This window comes from Sciurus vulgaris, assembly GCF_902686455.1.
Source record: "Sciurus vulgaris genome assembly, chromosome: 10".
NCBI classification, from domain to species: domain Eukaryota; kingdom Metazoa; phylum Chordata; class Mammalia; order Rodentia; family Sciuridae; genus Sciurus; species Sciurus vulgaris.
This window is the reverse complement of record NC_136470.1, coordinates 28975772-28998889: the sequence shown is the minus strand read 5'-3', so window position 1 is coordinate 28998889 and position 23118 is coordinate 28975772. Positions and strand designations below refer to the sequence as shown.

Here is a 23118-nt window from a genome sequence, read left to right as displayed (position 1 = left end):
GAACTGGTTACCAGAAGCCCCCATTCAGGCACCTGTTTATATGCCAAGTATAACACTTAATGGTTTATTACTTTTGGCAAATTATCTTGCATTTCTCTCCTGCAATTTTAATAACATTGCTTTGAGGATTAAATGTGTTAATTTTTGTGATCACCTAATACATACTTTATGCATACTCATAAGAAGTAGTTCATATTAAGCCAAAATCATGAAAGATGCCACAATGAGGAGAAACTCAGAAACTAAAAGTAAATGAAAAACTTTCTGAGAACATTGAATTTTTGCTGCACTGACATGTATATTGAGCGACAAGTCGAAATATGCAAGAGAAAAGAAGTCCATTGCACTCAAGGCTTTACTCACCATGAAGAGATCGTGGTGTGTTTGTGCCCTGTTCCCAGTAGGTGAGACAGGACAGCTAGTTCTACCCCGGGTGCCTTCTTGGTTAGCTTGCTGCTCTGGGGTTGGTTCATATAAGCTATCTGTAGAACCCTCCTGCAATGCAGAGATGTATGAATTAAAGACTAAGAAAAAAATCATTTTCCTTGAAATAGCACCTAAGTTATCAACCTACCTTTACATAGTACTCTATCTAAATTATGCTAGGCACAGGGATCAAGTGTTAACACTATGATCCTTTTCAACAGTGAACACAACACAGAAAGGCACTGTCACCACTTATAAGTCATGGAATGAATTTACGGGCCCTTCAAAAGATGAATGGATAAAGAAAATATGGTATACACACACAATGGAATATTACTCAGTTTTAAAGTAGAATGAAATTATGGCATTTGCCAGTAAATGGATCTTACTGGAGATTATCATGCTAAGTGAAATAAGCCAATCCCCCAAAACCAAAGGCCAAATGTCCTCTCTAATACATGAATGCTAACACACGATAAAGTGGGGGAGGGAAGAATAGATGTTCATTGGATTAGACAAAGGGGAATGAAGGCAAGGGAGGGAAGATGGGAAAAGGACAGTAGAATGAATAGAACATAAGTTTCCCATGTTCATATATGAATACACGACCAGTGAAGCTCCACATCATGTTCAACCACAAGAATGGAATCCTAATTAGAAAGTTATAATCCACGTATGTATAATATGTCAAAATACACTCTACTGTCATGTATATCTAAGAAGAACAAATTAAAAATAGATACATAAATTTAAAAGAATAAAATAATTCAAGTGTTGGGTGCATGATTGAAAAAATGAAGCAATTCCTCAAGAGGACTTTCAGTTCAAAGTACTAAAAAGAGGCCTCTTTGATCCAACCAATAAACCATATTGGCCACAGGATTTAATCACATGTGTCTATATTTAGTATCCCTTACTTGTAAAAGAAAGATGATCTGCTATACTTGAGCTTTCTCAGCTTTTAAAGTAGCAGTTTCACTCACCTAAGGAGCCATAAGAACAAGATGAGTACTCTGTATGCCTTCAAGTAGCAAAAGTATTTCACACATATAGTAAAGGCATTAATATTCATGTTTAGAAAATTCATATGATAAATAATATTGTTTTAATATTTTGTGAAATATCAAATTTTAAATTATGTGTTTGTATTTCAAGCCATTATGAACTATACTTTGACTTCCTTGTATTTCAGAAGCAAACGTAATTGACTTATTTTTGTCCTTCATTTTTAGACAGAATTAGTTTAGTTTCTGACATCATCTGCAAGTAGTCTTAAAGGAGAGAGCTATAGACTTCATTCTAGGTATGTTAACTAGTGATGCTATAAAGGTCTGATGGATTATATATCTGAACTTATTTTTTAAACATACTATATTGAAGATGTTTTCATCTTTAAAAACGTATTTTATTAGTGTATTAGCAAAGTATAGTTTCAGTACATTGCCTACATTTAGAACTTTCAGTTATTAGGCTTTGTGGTTTCTTGTTTTCCAAAAACATGGCAAATTATTGTGAAAATAAAGACATTAAGTAAGGTATGCAGACTCTAACATACATTAACAGGAAGTGAACCCCAAACTAACAGAAACACAGAGTGAACAAAGCAAAAGGGCCTAAAGCCTTCCTCCAGAAACAGGCAATATTGGTCAGACTATAGCCTCGTAGGGTAATAAGATGTCCTCCACATACTGCATTCTATGCTGAAATCCAAGTGGGGGCAGTAAAGAAGCTTCTGCCAACAGCTTCTGGGGTTCTTGCTTATAGGCAGCTAAGGGACCGAAAAGCAACATTCAAAACACAGTCAGCAAAATGGGATATGAAACAAGTTGCCAATGGTTCAAGGTGTGGATCAGTAATACACCATGTATCAGCTTGGAGGTAAGCTCCCAGCACCAGCAATGTACGCCTGGTTCTAACCAGGCCACAGAGACACTTGAGAGTTATTCCTACAAGTAGATGAAGAAAGGCAAAGAAGGAGAGAGAGAAAGAGATCGAGGAAAGAGAGAAGAGAGAGATGTCATTCAAAAAGTCAAAGCATGGGAAGAAATTGAATGCTGAGAAGGAGAGTCAACCAGGAAATTTGAAAATAAAATAGTTCATTACAGCTGAAATTAGAATTGTGAAACAGATGGAGAAATAATTTAAGAAAGAATATTTATGATCTTCAAAGTGCTAATTAAAATATAATATCTGATTAAAAATAAATAATTTATGATGAAACAAAACAGAAATGGGACAAGAGCCATTAAATAGGAGCAAAACCAAACAATTAAAAAAAAACCTTAAAAATGAATATCATAACTGCAGACATTTAGATTAAATAATCAAAAATGGGATGAACTTCTCTATCATGCAGACAAATATATTGAGAGGCTACAACATAGGACAAACAGGAAATCTAGCAAAAGAAAAAGGTGGAACTTTCAGCTCAATGCAAGAAAACACCAGCTCAATATTTTTTAACCTACTTTTTAAAATCCGAATAAAATGTCAAGCAAATTAAATCTCACGGTGTATATAAAAATACATCATGACCTACCAGTGTTTAATACAGGAATGCAAGGATGTCTCCACATGTCTATTAAATATTCACAAGAAAGTTTATTCTAATAAATCTTCTAAGGTAGTTAGGAAATTTAACCTCTCTGACAAAATCTTAATAAGTTGTGGAAAAGATGGGACTTCCTTATCTTGATTAGGGTTATTTATCAAAATCCTTGGGTAAACTCAGTGAGAAGTAACTCGTAACAAATACTAGTTAGAAATGATAGGATGCCTGCCATCACAGCATTTTCTCAATGTTAAAGAAGAGAGTAAGAAGTTGGGAAGAGGGAAAGCAATAGATTGCATTTAAAAATCTGAGTAAACCATAGACTATCAGGAAAGTTTAATTTAGCAAAATTATTTATTTGAAATGCCAATATCTAAAAATCACAGTGTATCTATAAATTAACAACCAAAAAAAAAAAAAAAACTAAGAAAACAATGCTCACAATGGCAGTCAAAATGCTTAGATTTCCAGCAACAAATTTAACAAAGTATGTGTAAGAATTAATTCCATAGAGAAAAATTTTAAAACATCACGAAAGTCCATGAAAAAATTCAATAAATTGATAAAAAGAAGATTTTATACTTTTGTAGGTAAGAGAAGCAAAACCATAATTGAGTCCATCTTCCTTATTCATGATGTAAAATTCAAATGCATTTCAATCAAAATCCTGTTCAAGATTTTCATATAATTTGACAACATGATCCTAAATATATAAAGAAGAAAAAAGACTTTTAAAAGTCAAACTTTGGAAGGACAAGGAGGGTGTATTCTTCTGAGTAAGATATCTACCTGACATTAGAATCATCTTCTATAGATGGGTCAAAGAACTAGCAAAAGGTGAGGGAAAGAGTGAAACCAGTGAGATAGACTAGACAATCCAAATAAAGATAGAGGCAGCACTTCAAATCACCGAAGAAATGGTGCAGGGATAATTGATTTGCAACCTCATGGGTTACAAAGTCATGCTAAACTCAATAACTGTATGATGAGCCCAACAAGAAAATCACTTTGCTTCAAACGAGCAAGCTTTTAAAAACCTTCATCACAACATAAAATGCCAGGAAAAATTGTGGAGTCAGAATGGCATATATAAAAGAGTAGTCCTGCCTCCTTTTTGAAAAATAGACCCCATTTCAAGTTTATAGATCCAAAATAATAGCAATCACCTTTAATGGATTATTTATAGTACTCCTTGTTCTGAATGGGTAGTTCATTAAGTTTCTGCCTTTATATTTCTCTTAAAAACCCCATTTACTAAAAGATTTACAATTTCCCCCCTATACTTAAATAAGAGAATGTTAACTCTTTCACTATTTTCTCCATGGTAATCTTTATGTGATACTTAATATTTAAAATCACCTGCTTCCCAGAGATTTAAAGGTCAATATATTTATATATACCTTCATTTTTAAATTCTGTATCTTTCCACTAAATCAGTGGTTTTCATTCTCTTTTCTTAAATGCAGTGTCCCATGTTTACATTCCTACGGACACAGATAAAATACGTTTTGGATTATGAGTAAAATCCTGGTGAAAGCTATCACCTGCCCCCCACCCCCGCTCCTTTTTGACTGATCATAACAGCACAGTACACTGTCATAACACTTTTGTTGAGAATTCATATGCCAACTAATTTTTTAAATTTACTCCACGAGAAGAAATTTTCAAACAACTAAAATAGTTGCAGTATTTTTCAAATACCTCATGCATATTTTCTGATTAAAGCAATTAATTTTTATAACATAAACTTGGGAATGTTTGAACAAATGAACATAAACTTTGTAATACTTGGAAAGTTTATGGTGGTTCAGTCTAATAAAATGTTTCTGAGCAAGTAAATTTGGAAGGACAAATTTTTATCTGTTTTTTATTTTTACAGACTGCATTTCATTGTACACAAATGGGGTCCCACTTTTCATTTCTATGGTTGTACATGATGTAGATGCACACCAATTGTGTAATCATACATGTACATAGGGTAATGATGTCTGTCTCATTCCACAATTTTTAAAAGATAGAAAAAAAAAGTTATAGTCATATTGAATCCATGAGCCAGGAATTTGAAGAAATCCTTTATAGTATGTGCTTCCTTCCCTATATTACCAAGAAAAACAATCATACTCATTATATAGTCATATGTCTTTAGCAGTAGGATTACAAGCGTATGCTATACCATGCTAAACCATGCTATGTTATAGAGACATTAGCATACTGATTATATTACCATTCAAAATGATTTCAGAATGCAATCCTCTTTGGTGCTACACTGCCTATTTCCATGGGAAGTGTATTCAGATAAACCCTATATAGCTATTTTAGATCAACTAGAAAAGAATACAAAATACCACTTAAATCACCTGAAATGGGATTTCTCCAGTCAGATTTATATGGCACAAAGCAAAGTTGAGAGCTGGCAGTTATTTAGCAAATTGGACTACACAGGCAACACAAACTCGATGATTCAGCCTCCCACAACTCACAATTGCATTTTATTTTTCAAGATGCTCTGAGATTAAATCCCTTATCTTGGCTTAAAATGCCTCCTGTTTAGGTATTGCAACGTATGTCAGCACCATCTCTAGCACTTATGTTAATCTTATTTGCAATTTGGAAAGAAAACAAACATCAAAAGTAGACCATTTTATTTTCCCAAATGAGAGGGATCTCTCATCAACATCTTGAAATACCAATGAATAGGCATAATGCCTTGCTGTAAACACAGATAGAAATGAATAAAATTATTTTTCAAATCCGTTTTTAAGCATTGGCAGATGGTCACAACTGCAGGTTAGAATTATAAAGTATTTCCAGATCTATGACTACCTGATAACTTTCACTGATCCACTTCAGGCTAAAGAGAAAAAAAAAAGTAATAATGTAAAAAAGAATTTGAGAGATGCTTATACCCTTGAGTGAGCACATCTCCAGGACTGGCTTTATCTATTGTACCTTGCATTTACAATGCAGTGTAACTCAGAAAACTGCCTCCATGGAAGTTTAACCAAGCCAATTTTGAATGGAATTCATTACTCAAACAATAAAGAAAAATTTTTGATTCCTGGGATGTCTCAAAGCAAAGCAAGTAACCTGAATGCAGCATATTTTACAAAAGTTTTTCTCATACTCATAACAAATATAAGAAAATAGTTCCTCAAAAGCACTGCTCACAGAAGACCTTACTTTAAAATTCATCATCAAAATATTAAAAACTAGTAATTATTGTAGATGAATGTATTTGTTTTAAGTTGCTTGTCTCTGAACAGAGTTAACAGGCACTAAATGAAAGCATTATTTTTGTTCTTTCTTAAGTGAACTCTCTTATGAAACATTAAATGTATTAATGACATAAGGAAGCTTAGGATAAAAGCTTAATTTCATTCCTTTTATTAGATGCAACAACATAAAAATGAGAACATAAACGGTGCCTGTAAAAGAACTCACCAGTGAAAAGCAGAAAAGATTCATTTTGATCAGCTTCAGTCCCTGTTGCTGTGATTTAAAGAATACAATCGTCCCTGGTAGCTCTGTCTTGCCTTCACAGCTGTTTGGACAGTTCTCATGAGAGATTATTACAAAATCAAATCCCTGCCATAATCCAGGGGATTCAGCGACCATTATCAAATGAGTTAGGTCTTTATTGAGCAAACAATTTCCTAAAGTAATGAAGAACCCTGACTAATGAAATGAGAGAATGAGACTTAACCATGATCTCTGTAAATAGATATCAAAGGTGGTGGTTGATATTCCTAAAATCTGGAGGAAAAATGTAGCATAAACAACTGTTAACTATATTGAAAAAAAAAAAATGAAGTAGACTCTAAAGGACACATCATTCTTCAAAGCATTGAAGGTGTCAGATCGAGGCTGTCTCTCATATTCCTCCCCATTTCCCATTGCTCTTTTTGCTTATATCAATTAAAAAGTGAAATCATTTGCATGACAAGATATAGAGATAAGCACATTTTTATTGTGTCAAAATATACACAACATAAAAATTGCCATTTTAGTCACTGTTAGGTGTACAGTTTTGGGTATTAGGTACATTTACATGATTGTGCAATCTTCACTAAAATTCATCACCAGAACATTTTCATGTACACTAACTGAATTTCTATCCCCATTCAACAATAACTCCCTATTTTAACTCCCCCCACCCAGCTCCTGGTAACTACATGCTACTTTCTGCCTTTCTAAATTTTACTACTGTATACCAAATAGAAATGGAATTATACAATATTTGTCCTTTTGTGACCAGTTTATTTCACTTAGCATAATGTTTTCAAGGTTCATCCACATTGTAGCATGTATAAGAATTTTCTTCATTTTTAAAACTGAATAATAGTCCATTTTCTATTTATACCACATTTTATTTGTCCATTCATCTGTTGACTGACATTTGGGTTGCTTCTACCTTTTAGTTATTGTGCATATGCTGCTATGAACATGTGTGTAAAAATACATGTTCAAACGCCCATTTTCAATTCTTTGGAGTATTTACCCAGAGGTAGCACTGTTGGATCATATAATAATTCTCTGTTAATGAGGAACCACCATGTTATTTTTCATGATGGCTGTAAAATGTCACATTCCTACTCAGGTCCTTATCTCCACATCCTCATCAAAACTTGTTTGTTTGTTTTTTTAATTTATATCTATGTACTGGCCATCCTAATGGGATGAAGTAGTAGCTCATAGTTTTTATTTACAGTTCCCTAATGACTAGTGATGTAGTGTTTATTGATGTAGTGTTTATTTGCATATCTTCTTTTGACTTTCTGTACTATTCTGTCAGTCTATATGTCTGTCTTTATTAAAGTGCCATACTATTTAAATTACAATTGCTTCGTAGTAAGTTGTGAAAATAAGTATTCTTGGTATATCCTTGGTATACATGTGTGTATTGAAATCCATTTTTAATCAGGCTGTTTGTTGTTGAACTGTAGGAGTTATATTCTCAATATTAATTTCTTATTAGATATGACGTGAATATTATCTCCCATTCTCTGGATTGCTTTTTAATTATATTAATAATGTTCTTTGATCCACATAAAATTTTAATTCATCTATTTTATCTATTTTTGCCTTTGTTGCTTTTGTATCCAATAAACCAATGACAAATCCAATATCAAGAAGATTTCTTCTATTTTATTCTAAGAATTTTTAAGTTTTAACTCTCATATTTGGGACTTTATCCATTTTGAGTTACTTTTGGTGTATAGTATAGGTAAGGCTCAAAATTCATTATTCATATCCAGTTTTTCCAACACTGTGTTGAAAAGAACATCCTCTCTCTATTGAACAGTCTAAATACCCTTATTGAAAATTATGCAGCACACATATGAGGGTTCATGTCTGGACTCTCTACACTATCACTATGGTCTGCATGTTTTAAGGTACCATTCTACTTTGATTGCAGTAACTTTAGTAAGTTGTAAAAATAAACACTCATTGCGTGTTGTCTTATTCCACCTTCACAAAAACTTTAAAAGTGTGTTTTTTCCCCCTATTTTAGATATGTAGGAATTAAGACTAAAAATAAGTAATTTTCCTGAGGCCAAAAACTAGAAAGTGGTGGATTGTAGGATTTAATGCAGAAATTTCTGATACCAAATATTATCTGTATCATCTTCTGTAAATTGTAGGATAGTACTTAGCCCTGCACCTTCAGTAAACTCTGTGAAATGAATATGATAAACAGCTTTGTGAAAGCAGCAACCAGGTGATTCTGAGTTATCTATTGAGTCCTTTTATTCTTAGATATACTTCAAATCTAATTATTTTTAAATACAATAATATTTCTAAAAGTTAAAAATTATTTAACTTAATTTTATTTTTTCTCTTATTCATTTGTAATTGTCAAATTAAAATATATTTTTGGTGGACATATGTGGAAGAGTTAAATTAAGTTAATCAGCACTGCATATGTTTTGAAATATAGTCTTCTGTTAGTACCCAAGGGGGATGGACTCCAGGACTCCTGGTGAATACTGAAAGCCATGGATGTTCAAGCCTCTTAAATAAATGTCATAGTATTTGCATATAACCTGAACGGGACATCATCTCTTTTACCTACATACCTAATACATGAATATGCTATTAAGTAGTTAATATTATTTAGGAAATAACAAGAGAAAAGCCTATATATGTTCAGGCCAGAGGCATTTTTTTTTTCTCTTTTAGACTATTTTCAATCTGCAGTTGGTAGAATCTATAGTCAGTTGAGTTCACAGGAATGGAATCCACAGATACAGAAGGCCAACTGTAAATCCATGAAATGGTTATGTCAAATTAATTGACATGAATTATTTCATCTACTTATCATTTATTTTCAATGAAAACACTTAAAATCTACTATGTCAGCAACTTTTAGTTATACGGTATATTGTTAACTATAGTTCTTATGTTGTACAGTAGTTCTCCTGGAATTATTCTTCTTGTCTAATTGAAACTTTGTATCTTTTGACCAGCAATCTCTACAATGACCACCTTCCCCTCTCTCCACAGCCCCTGACAGTAACAAATCTATTCTTTTCCTTCTATGAATTCAATTTTTTTAGGTTCCTCATAAAATAGAAATTATTTGCTTTTTCTCTTTCTGTGTCTGACTTATTTCACTTAACATAATGTCCTCTGGATTCATCCTTACTGTCACAAATGATAGATTTTGTTCTTTTTAAAAGCTGAATGGTATTTTTTTGTTCATATTAACATATTTTCCAATAATTCCACCTCTGGATATACATTTGAAGGAAAAGAGATCAGTATGTCAAAGAAGAATCTGTACCTTGTGTTCATTACAGTAATATTCAAATTAGCCAACATATAGAATCCACCTAAGTGTCCATCAAAGAATGAATGGATAATGAAAGTAAATTTACATCTTGGAAATTTCTTCTTCAGATGATCCTGTACTTATTTTTTATTTAAGTAACAATTATTTCTAATGCCCTTTGATAGGAGAGCTACAGTTTCCCCTTCTCTTTAATTAGCAACACCTAGAAACTTATGCTAACACCTTCTGCTTTTAAGCGTTTTCAGTTAAGAATACTCTGAGTTGCAGGTAATGGACCACATGATTGAGAGCATTTGCTTGAGAAGCATTCTTCTCATATAAGATTGGATGCAGACTGACAGTTGTTGGCACTGCTGTAGAGGGTCAGTGCGGTCGTGAGCACCGTCTACAGTTGCCCTGTCTTCCTTTCATGGTTGAAGGTGGATGCAGAAGCTCAAGCATTAGGTCCTCATGCAGATGCTTTCCGACACAAGAAATGGACATCACATGCACCAATGTCATGAGCCCTCGGGTTGGGCTGCCCTTCTGTTATGCCTCCCAGCATCCTGGGCACCCCTACACGTTTTTCTATTTCTTCATACTTTCCTAAGTGAGTAATTTCAAAGAGAACTATTAAAGGAATATCTAGAGTAGCTATAATATCAAAACTTAATCAAAAGAAAAACCAAATGAAACTAGAACTTGGATCTCTTCCTTACAATTGTTTCTATTAAGATTAAGAATAGTATTTCAATTCCTGATATTTTTTAAATGACTAAAAAATTTCACACATACTCAGAAGTAGGGTACAACAATCCTTCCGTATTCTCATTACCTAATTTAATAGTTATCAGGACATGGCAACCAGTACTTTATTCCTAGCTTCCTTATCATTTTTCTTTTCTGCTAAATAAGACAAAACTCAGACATTGTCTCATAAATTTTTTGACATTTTCTTATATAGTCAGAGTGCCATTGCTAAGCCTAAAAATGATTCCCTGTAACTTTAAACACCTTCTTGAGTCATTCACCTCTGAGAAAGCTTGCTCTATTTCTCAAATTCCTTGAATGTGGGTTGAGACTCTGATTAAGATGGAAAATATCACTCTACTAACACTAAGCATGGATGTTTTCCCCTCTTAATACATTTCTTTTGTTTTCCCTAATTTTATTAGGATAAAATAGACAAAAAAGGGCATACAATTATGACATGCAACATAATACTTTGATAAATATGTATGGTGATGTGAGTCAATTAGGTTAGTTAACTTATCTATTACTTTACAAACATTTTGTGTGGTGAGAACACTTAAGATCCAACATTTTAGTGCTTTTTAAAATATACAGGGCTGGGAATGTAGCTCAGTTGGTAGAGTGCTTGTGTGGAAGCACGAGGCCCTGGGTTTGATCCCCAGTACTGCAAAAATAAAATTTAAAAAAACAAATAAAATATACAATATAGTTATAGTACCTGTAGTCTTCATGCAGTAGAATAGACCTCCAAAACCATAAATGACCACAAAGTGTTATCTAAGCTGAGTTCTTCAGAAGACTATCAGCTTCCATTTTCCCCTTCTTGGAACTCAGCTTCCCTATTGTGAGGAAGCCCAAGCAGCACTTGAAGAAATGGAGGAAAATTATGGGCTCCTCTGACAGCCCCAGATGGTTTCTAAGCTGACAAAGAGCACCCACGTGCTAATCCTGTTAGTGAGGACACCTTGGAAGTAAATTTTCAAGGCCCAGATGAGCCACCTAGCTGTTCAGATGGAACAGAGAGCTGTCCCTGGTGAGACCAATCGAATTACAAAATTGTGGGAATATGAATTGTTGTTTTAACCCACTAATTTTTGTAAGGTAAAAATTTCTCTCATCAACTAGTATTACAATTGACAAGAAAAAATTTCCAGAGTAAGAAATTAGTATTCTGGTTATTTGTTCAATGCTAGCTAGTGAATTATGATCTTCCTCCTCCTCCTCCTCCTCCTCCTCCTTCTTCTTTCTCTCCCCTTTTATAAAATTATGAGATAATGGGATTTTATGTGTACAATGTGCTTCAACTAATACTTCATGTGCATCTCCATATTCAGTGGTGTCCTATCTTTGGTCATGGAGACAATGAGTGTGTTTCTGTTATTTTGAACCAACTTATTGTTCATTGAGTTTCTTGAATTCTAGCACAATAGGCTATATCCTAGGCTCATCTTGCATATTTTCTTCTTACATCTAGAGTCAATCATACATCCAAGGGAAGTTCAGAATCTTTTAATAGCCAAATCTATGTGCCACAGTATTTTTTGGTACTCTTTGCTTCTCACTTCTATGTTTTAAGAATACCTTTTATATTCCACATGTACAGCTCCACATATGTGTAATATAGGAGTTTATGTCATTGAGCTGCATATTGATAGTAAAGCAAATATTAAAAAAATAAGATGAGACCTTTGGCCAATTTAGGATCAGATAGCACCCTTTATAAGTCTTTCTTTATGTGCATTACTCTGATTAGAGACAAGGTTGTCATTGGGAGAATCTAAAAATAATACTGTAGTATCTAACTTTTTAAATCTTTGTAAAACTTTATTTCCCTGTAGTTATTTTTCAACCTCAAATTTCAGACTCTTGTGTCTAGTAGAGGCATAAAAGCAATAAAATATCCAAAGATTCTTTTTGCAAGATATTCGTGACTTTTTAAAAATTACCCCATGATACCCATTTCTTCAAAGTCATTGCCAATGTAAAGAGAACAGGTCCTGGCATCTACAACTGCCCATTGCCTCCCCTCACTATATGCCCTTTCAATACTGAAAATCAACTATGTTGTATCTTGCCTTTGCAGGCAGAATTCTCATACTTTTTGAGGTGACAGTTACTTTGCATTTCAACAAGTAGTTACAGTGACATTATACAAAGAGCATAAGCTTTATATCCAGACAGTCTGGTATGAAGAACTAGGAAGTCTTTGACAAATCACTTAACTACACTGAATGTAAATTTCCATTTAAAAAAAAAGTAATGATAGACTCTCTCTTAAAAGTCATTTCTATGAATTGATATAAATATCCTTAAAATAAATTCCAGGAAACAATTAGCATACTATTATTGTAAATTAGTTTGGTCATCTCTTCTTATTCAAGTGTATGCCAAGAGTAACCACTAAATTCTACCATCTCACTTAAAGAAGAAAGGATGTCATGCTAAATTCCATCAGAGCAAAAGCCACAAAAATCTGGATTTTTGTACCTAGCACTAGATATAAGAAACTCTGTAACAAATCTTTCCAAACTCAATGGGTTTCAATTTCTTCATCTATATAAAAGATATAATCTTTCTCAACATAATATATTTCATCTAATAGCACACACACGCTAAGTTGAAGATGCTCCAAGGCTCCACCATCTGTATCAAATTCCAGGGAGACAGTATCTAAGTACATTCCCAGTCATTCCTGCCATGTAATCACTGTGTTCTCAGCAGTTGGGAAGCTCTGGTCTGGAGGACATCTGAAGTCCCTCCAGCTCTATAATACTCCTGATGAAATTGCAGACAGGATATGGAAACATTGGAGTGTGGAACAGGGAAAAGCCTTTCAAACTAGACAGAGATAAATCTAATCTTTATATTCAAATCTTATAGACTGCTACATGAAATTATAGCACAGACACAATTCTGAGACCATATCCTGAGGTGGTACTTCCTAAAGTCAGACTAAAAGAAGATAAATGCTATAGTCTTTTTCATTACAAAGGAATAAGTTTTAGATTAACAAGTAATCATTTATCATCTCAAATCCAGTGTCAAAAATTGAAATTTTGTATTAATAGGGGACAGACATAAAGTTATGAATTTCAAAGAAGCATAGCTAACATACTTAAAAACATATCAAATGCAAAATGCCTATCACTTTGGAAGTATTTGATAGAAAAGATTGCTATTGTATCTGATAGCTAGTAAAACCTGATAACATTTTATCCCCATTTTTAAGCATCCAGTATGGGGTTTGGGGGGATATAGAGAAAGGGAAAAAGGTAACAAGTGTATTACCTCTTCAAGGACAGGTTTTGAGAGAAAGCTAGAGGATTCTATTTGTTAGATAATAGTTCACAGGAATATGTTGGCTTTGATATGCTGAAATTTAAAGCTTTGTCTGGTAAAAGTTTTCAGTGTTTCTTACCAAGTAGAATTTGGTAAGGAATAAGTTGTTAAGAAGTTTAAGAGTTCCATTTTAGAAAGTAGTGATTTGCTCATGTAACATACCAAAACTGAACCATGAAGACACAGAAAGCCTGAGTAAACCAATACCAATGAAATGCAATTGGTAATAAAAAGTCTCCTGACAGAAACAGATAGCTTTGCTGCTGAATTTTACCAAACTTTTAAAGAACTAACATTAATTATTTTCAAACTAATCAATAAAATTGGAAGAGAGGGAACTTTTCCAAATTTATTCTACAAAGGTCAGCATACCAAATTCAGACAAAGGCATAACAAAAAAGGAAAGTATAAACCAATATCTCTGATTTTCATACATGTAAAAATCCTCAACAAAAATACTAGCAAATCAAATCTAACAGCATATCAGAAATATCATTCACCATGATAGAGTGGGATATCCTAAGGAAGGAAGGACATATCCAAATTGATAAGTAGAATACATCATATCAACAGAAGGAAGAATGAAAATTATGTAAAATCATCTCAATAATTGTCAAAAGGAATTGGATAAAATTCATCATCCCCTCATGATACAAAAAGAAAAATTAGATATATCTCAAATTAGGAATGTACTTGAAAATAATAAAGGCATACATGTGACAAACCCACAGCCAACATTATACTAAGTGGGGAAGGTGGAAAATCCTTCCTCTAAGATAGAAAACAAGACAAAGATGTGTTCTCTCATCACTCATCTCTAACATGGTACTGGAAATTTTAGACAGAGCAATTAGGTAAGAAAAATAAATAAAAGTCCTTGGAATAGGAAGAAGGAAGTCAAATTATCCATTTTTAGATGATATGATTTTATATAGACAGAAACCTAAAGACTCCACCAAAAGATTATTAGAACTGAAAAATGAATTTAGGTAAGTAGTAGGGTGCAAAATGAACATTCAAACAGTAGTAGCATTTTATACACCAATGACAAACTGGTTGAGAAAGTAATCATAAAAACAGCCACATTCACAATATCTGCCAAAAATAAAATACCTAGAAATAGGCAAGCAGTAAACCTCTAAAATAAAAATTATAAAATACTAATGAAAGAAACTGAAGAAGACACATAGAAAAAAAGTTTAAGGGTTGAAAGGGTAAATAGTATTAATATGTTCATGCTACCCATGATGGTTTACAGATTTAATGTGTGTTAGTCAGCTTTATATCATTGTGACTAAAATACCATATGAGAACAACTTAGAGGAGGAAAAGCTTACTTTGGCTCATGGATTCAGAGGTTCAGTTTATGGTTGGCCAACTCCACCATTCTGGGCCAAGGATGAGGCAGAACATCATCGTGGCAGAGAAGCACTGCTCTGCTTAAGATGGCCAGGAAACAAAGAGAGTGGGAGGAGACAGGGACAAAATATATAATCACCAAGGCACATCCCCAGTGACCAACTTCCTCCAGTCACATCTCCCCCATGTTGCCACCCTCTTAGTCTATCCAAATTATAATGGACTGATAATTGATAATCAGTCCATTATAATCTAATAATTTCACCTCCTGCATTAACTCAAGATCTCTGGGGGAACATATCATATTTAAAACATAATACAAAGCAAATATCAATGGCATTCTTCAACAAACTGGGAAAAACAATCCTGAAGTTCACATGGAAACATAATAATCCCAGATACCCAAAGCAAGCTTGGACAAAAAGAACAGAACTGAAGGTATAATACTACCTGATCTCAAAACATACCATAGGGCTATAATAACCAAAACATTGGTACTGGCATAAAAACTGACAAATGGAACAGTATAGAGAGCCCAGAAATAAATCCACACATTTACAACTAATCAATTCTTGATATAGGTGCCCAAAACATATATTAGAGAAACGACTGCCTGTTCAATAAATGGTGATGGGGAAACTGTGTATACATGGGCTAAAGAATGAAATTTGATATCTACTCTCACAATATACAAAAATCAAGTAAAAATGGATCCAAGATTTGAATGTAAGACCTTAAACTATGAAATTACTAGAAGAAAACATAGGGGAAACAATTCAAGGCACAAGTGTAGGCAATGACTTTTTGGATAGAACCCCAAAAGCACAGGCAACAAAAGCAAAAATAGACAAATGAATTTTTGTGAAATTAAGATTCTGCTGTACATCAAAGAAAGTAAGAAAGTGAAGAGAATAGAATGAGATCAAGTATCTGTAAAATACGTACATGACAAAATATATAGAAATATAAAGAAAGGGTATTAAAGGTTTAATAACTCAGAAATCTAAAAAAAAAAAAATCAAATTTCAAATAGGCATCCAATCTGAACAGACATTTCCCAAGAGAAGAAATCAAAATGTACAAGAAGTGTGTGAAAAAAATGTTCAACACGTACATCAAGGAGATGCAAGTCAAACCCACAATGAGTTTTCATTTCACCTCAGTCAGAATGACCCTTATCAAAAAAGTAAAAAATAACAAATGCTGGGGAGAATGTGATCAAAGGAAATTCTTATACACTGTTGGTAGAAACATGAATTAGCATAACCATTATAGGTAACAGTATGGAGTTTCCTCAGGAGACTAAAAATGGGTATTCCATATGACCCAACTGTCCTCCTTCTGGGTGTGCATATCCAAAGGAAATGAAATCAACGTTTCAGATGCCTGTACGTCCATGTGTACTGCAGCACACTCACAAAATAAGGCATCAGTCTCTACTCCCATCAGTGGGTGAATGAATAAAGAAAACGTGGTATATATATATATACACACATGATAGAATTCTATTTGGTTATAGAAAGAAAGAAATCCTGTCATTTGCAGAAAAATGGATGGAACTAAAGCACATTATGCTAGTGAAATGGGCAGTCATAGACAAATACCACATACTATCTCTCATTTTTGGAAGCTAAAAATGTCAGTCTGAAAATAGAAGAGTGATTGTTAGAGGCTGGGAGAGGCTTAGGGAAGAGGTAGTAGAGGTATATTGATAAGATATCAAAACATAGTTAGGATGAAAAACCTCTGGTGTTGAACACAGCGGGGTTCCTAGAGTTCACATTATCCTATTATGAAGAACCAGGAGAGAGGAGCTAAAATGCCTTCAAATCTAAAGAAACGATAAGGAGTAGAAATGCTAATTACACTGATATCTTCAGTATATATTATGTATTATGTATTAAAATATCACACTGTACCCCATAAATGAGTGCAATTATTATGCTTTAAACAAAAACAAACAAATTTTTTTCTTTCAGACCCACACACATATACACAAAAGTAGCAATTTGCAGATACGGTCAAAAAGAAAAATATTTCCTAAAAGGTATTTCTAGGTGTAGAAATAGCTCATAAATAATATCTCTCTGACTTAACTTCCTCTGTAAAATATGGGCTCCTTGCTTGTTTTTCAAATTTCTGTAGAAAAATTCAGTGAGTGAAATGTGGCTTTAAACTTTGTAAACTCACCGGAATAAATTTTATGTTTAAATATCTGACAAAAATAAACTAAAATTTAAAAATATATTTTAAAGAATCCTCAAGGACTACAGATAAAATAGCCATTATTACTAGTTATTAGTTTATGTACTTCTTTAGGGCTTTAATCTAATAGATATAGATAGTAGCAAATAAAATATAAATAATATCTTCCACCAAACATATTTCAAGCACAGTCTGGTGACCAGCTCCTTACAGCATTGCACATTAGCATCACAATTCTGATAACTCTGGAATACTGCCTTTTCACCACCTAAATTAAAATACTCTTCCCTGAAAAGACTTCATGGCACTTGAAAGTGAAGTGCTACCTAAAGTAATATTTCTTTGCTTTTGGAACAGTGCAAATTGAATATAAAAATATACCTGCCCTGAAAGAGTCAATAGGGTCTGCAGCTGAAGTTCTCTTTTTGTTTATATAGCCAGTTATCCAGAACATCCTCAGACAGTATCAGCCTTTACTCCAAAGTTCTGCTTGATGATGCTAAGGTAGTCTATCTCTATATGGAATCATCCGAAGCAAATTAGTAGTTCACTGATATATTGATTCCTCTAGGCCATCAGGCAGAGCCCAGAAGGCTAGAGAGCTCAGCCTTGTCTCCCCTTGCTGTGTAATAAATCAGGGTGCCATTAAAATACAGCATGGCGTATGTGTGCCGTGAAGAGACACTGGAGCTATGGTACTAAGTCACCGACGTCTGAAGAGCAAATGTTCGAAGCATTTAAGCCTAAAAGAAACGAGGCGACATTTTCTCTTAGATTTCCTAGGTTTTCCCTTTAGGAAATGACATTATTATCACTTTTTTAAAAATTCCAAATATAACATATATGGTAAATGTATAATACAGCTCAATAAATTTTTATGTATAAGCACATCCTTAGGACTACCTTGTGGATACAGAAGATTTCCAGTGCTTTGGAAATCTCCATCGTGTGCCCTCTCATTCTGTACCTTCTCCACCTCTAGCTCAAGGAAACCACTATTCTAACTTCTATCACCATATATTCATTTTCCCTGATTTTCATTTTAATTTAAAGGTATTATGCAGCATGAATTATTTTTATTTGGCTTCTTTTATTCAACATTATGTCAGTGACTTTCATCCATGTTATAATTTGTTCTTCCTTATGTAGTCTCTATTATATCACTATTCCATAATTTATTTATTTACCCAGGATACTAGTGATCGACAATGGGGTCTCCCCTGTTTCAGTTATTATGAATAAACCTTCTCTGAACACTCTTATATATCTTTTGATGGGCATACATGCTCATTATCTTTAGGGTGTGTGTGTGTAGCTAAGACTGGAAAACTGGGTCATGTGTTAGGTCGTAAGTTTATTTTCATTAGCTATTGAAAAGTAGTTTCCTAAAGTGTTTGCACCAGTTTACATTCCCTTTGGTGGCAGAGAATTCTAGTTGCTTCATATTACCATGGAATGTTAGTGATTAGTTTTTACTTCTTGGTATTTATCCTAATGAATTAAGGTCATTATATTATAGTAATATATGCATACCCATGTTTATAGCAGCACAATTCCCAATAGCCAAACTATGGAACCAGCCTAAGTGTCCATCAATGGATGAACAGATGAGGAAAAAAAAAAAAAAAAAAAAAATATATATATATACACACACACACACACACACACACACACAACAAAATTTTATTCAGCTATAAAGAAAAATAAAATTATGTAATTTGCAGGAAAATTGATGGGAACTTGAGAACATTATGTTAAGCAAAATAAGCCAAACTCGTAAGGTCAAGAGTCACATGGTTTTTACTCATTTGTGGAAGCTAGAGAGGCATAAGTGAAAGAAGGGGGATGATCACAGGAAAATCAAAGGGAGATCAGCAGAATAGAGGAAAGGGGGCAGGGGAGAGCAGAGTGTGCTGGGGAGTGATATTGGTCAAATAATATTTATATTGTGTGTGTGTACATATATGTAACAACAAATCCCACCATTATGTACAACTGTAATAAGCCAGTAAAAAAATGGGGAAAAAAAAATCTTGGTAGTTAGTTTTTAATCTCAGCAGTCCTAGTATATGTATTTTAACTGTGCTTTTAACAACATTAAAACTCTTATATGTATTTCTGTACAGCTCTTTCACCCATTTTTAATTATCTACCTTTTTCTTATTGATATTTAGTCATTTGTTTTCTACAAATGAATAACTTCACAAATATATAGGTTATAGTAATCATTTCTCAGTCTGTGGCTTTACTTTTCATCCTCTTAATACAATCACTTTATAAAAGAAGGTTCTTAACTATAACTTTGTTAGTCTTTTTTTTCCCCTTCTGCCTAGTGTTTTTGCATCTGTTAAGAAATCTTCACCTATTTCAAAGGCATAAAGATATTCTCCAAGGCAAAAAGATATCCTAGAATATTCTAGAAACTTGATTTACTTAGCTTTTATATTTAAGGTTGGTGATGCACCTCAAATTAATTTCTGTATCTGGTGTGAGGTTCCTTCTTGTTTTCATTGATACTTGCCATTAGCCAAGCATAATTTGTTGAGAATAACATTAATTTCCTGTGGAAGTGTAGTGACACTCTACCATATGGAGGTGCTGGTTTAGTGTGGATTTTTTTCGGAAATCTATTCTGTTGGTCTTTGTGCCAATCTTATATTTTCTTAATTACTGTACCCTCAGAGCAACTTTCTCTGTCTGGTAGTGAAAATATTCCAACTTTACTCTTCTTCTTTATATTGTCTTGGCTATCTCAGGTCTTTCTGGATATTTTTTAAAGCATTATATTTAAAGTTTCTTTTAGTCACTGACTAACTAAGACCTTGTGAAAAATATTTAACTTCCCTCTCTCTGTTTCATCATTTGTAAAATGCAATGCTTGGATTAGAAGATCCAAAAGACTTTTGCATTTGTGATTTTCTGGCCCAATTCACACTGAAAGGGAAGATAACTAATGTTCATATATAAAACAGAGGAAGTCTTCCTTGGAAGGATGATGGCTTAAACACATTTCTCTCCACAAATATCATTTCATATTTAAAGGAATGCATTTTGAAATTGGGTGGACCATTTAATTAACATAATAGCAAGGGATTTACAAATTCAGTAAGTTCCTCTTGCCTCTTTAAGAATTACAAAACAAAATACATTGCTTTTATTGGAAGTAAATTTGGATAAGTTGGAAACCTTAGCTTACATGTATTTCTGCTACTAGTTCAAGTAGTTAAGTCTGCCATAACCAGCTCCCAAAACATGATCTTTAACTAAAACCATCCTCTCCATTTTACCAGGCTAGAACCACAATGTAACACTTGGTTTTGTTCTCAGGCCTTTTTCTCAGTAACTCCTCATACCTAAAATATTCTCCAGCTCTCTTTTCACCAATTCATTTCTAATAGTTTCTTTCCAAGTCACTGCCCGCCTGTCTTTCTTGAGAAATTCTACTCACTACTTCGTATTTCTCACCTTTGTACTTAGTACTCATCCACCTGAACTGCATTTCACATTCTACCTCTATAAACAAATTGTATTAAGCATTTCATTCTCATCTCTGTGACTAGAGTGGAGGCTTCTATTTTGACTTGTTAGAGGAGGGGTATTGAGTTTAGTACAGGCATACCCAGGTCTCCGGGGAGAACTCTTGGGTGTGGGTGCCTCCTCTGTGCCAGTCATATGTGCTATCTCATTTCACAGTGACCTGTGAGATAGTCAACATCCCTCTCATCTTCTCAAATGTGGAAATAGAAATTATGAAATTTTGATAACATTTTCAGCATCATAGCATCTGTCTGTCTTCCCACAGGGAAATTGGGATGGTGGTTATGAATTTGCTTAGATAACACAGCTGACCCCTGGGGACAGGGGAAAGTCCTCCTGGGCATAGACTAGGAATAAAGGAGTTCTTACCAGAGACAAGAGACATTGGGGCTGAAAGAACAGTCTATAGAGAAAGATGCAAGATGAGATGATTCAAGATGGATGTTAGATCCAGAAAAGCAGTGTGAAATAGGGAGAGAAGGTGGAGCAAAACCTGGTCTGGAACACAGGTGGGGCTGTAAAGAGAAGATGTACAGCAACCCAAAAAGGAGCAGATGATTGGTAAGCATGTATTGAATGTATAAATTAATAAGAAAATGAATAATTTATATGGGATAAGTAAGAAAGAGCCACCAAAATCTTATCTGGAGTTTTGAAACCTGAGTAACTGGCAAACTATCAGTACCATTTTAAAGAATTAGAAGAGTCAGAAATTCAGTGGTGCATACTGTGATCAATTTTGGGTAGGGGACATCCAGCAGAGAATGTTCAATTAGCACCTGCAAATGTAAGAAGCTCAAAAGAGAAATAGATATCAAAGATTGCAGGTTGCAAATGGCTCGAATGCTTTACCTTATTCTCTGAAACAACTAAGGAATGAAGAAACTGCATTTGAGGAAGTCAAATGATTGGCCCAAAGTAACATGGTTAATGGATGGATGATCTAGAATTTGAACTCAGGATTTCTATGATAATGTTCAGTGCTCATTTGATTATATTATACTGACAGTCATATATAGAATGAGAAAATTGCCCCTAACAAAAAGAGGATGTTAGATAATGTGATTCTATTTATGCCCCAAATACGATAATGCCTTATGCTACTATGCATAGCTCCAGGTGACAAAGAACTAAAATTCGTCAAACACAACTTGACCTCCCCTCTGCTCAGAGATATTTTTGCATTCATCCTAGTAGTTATTTGCCTACTGATGACATAGCTGACAGCCTGACCTGCCTGCCAAAAAAAAGGTACATGTGCTGGAAGTTGTTAAGTGGATTAAAACTTTGTTCCACAAACTAATGCCCAAGAGCATAGACAAAAATTATCTCAGCCAAAGATGTTCCTAAAAATTCAAAAACAGAAAAGGAAAAAACACATTTAGAAAGCTTTATGAGGTAGAAGATACAAATAAATCACTCAATATAGAAGTGAAAAAATAATATTTGAAAATTTGCCAAATAGCTGGAAGCAGGAATTGAGAGAAAAAAAAATCCCTTATGTGTATTCCTGATTTTCTAGACTACTCTGGGAGTTCAAAGACAAAGGCAAAATAAATTATGCATTAGTTATCTATTGCTGCTGAATTGGCACATTTAATTCCTACAAATTTTACCAACCAAAGGAAGTCACAATGCAAGGTTAGATTCAAGGTGGGGGATAGTCATTGTCACCTTTTGGTGGAAGAAGTTGCAAAGTCACATGGCAATGGATGGACATAGGTAGCAACTGCCCTCATTGACAAAATGACAATTGCAACTATTTTTCAATTAGTCTACCACAATAAGAACCTTGCAGTTTGACTTTAAGCAGTTCACTTCTCTTGGTCTCAGTTTCTTTTATCTCTAGAATAAAATTTAGGACCAGAAGTACCAGTTCTTTATGCCTAAGCCACTTTTTTTCCAAAACTGCTTTTAGTGCAAATTAGAGGAATTTTAGGTACCTCAAAGAAAAAAAAAAAGTCTGCAAACTGGCTAAGTATAAATTCACTTACTAAAAGGCAAAAAATGCTCTATAGAATATGGAGGTGAGATACAAAAATGTAATAACATCAAACAACATTAGGATACTGCAAGTTGAAAATGATTGAAAATTGCTGGCTTAACCATCTGACAACACTAATATAAATCATCCAGAGGGATAAAAACACTGTATTCTAGAAAATAAGTTGTCTAC

General features: G+C 33.8%; 1 protein-coding gene across 1 annotated transcript in view; it reads right to left on the bottom strand.

Annotated features, from left to right (window-relative positions):
* SAMSN1 (SAM domain, SH3 domain and nuclear localization signals 1) overlaps positions 1–23118 on the bottom strand; it is a 341315-nt gene that overhangs the window by 155563 nt on the left and 162634 nt on the right. Inside the window, exon 2 of the mRNA XM_079154963.1 lies at positions 364–495. Within this exon, the coding sequence (XP_079011089.1) occupies positions 364–495 (132 nt within the window). The remainder of the gene's footprint in view (positions 1–363; positions 496–23118) is intronic.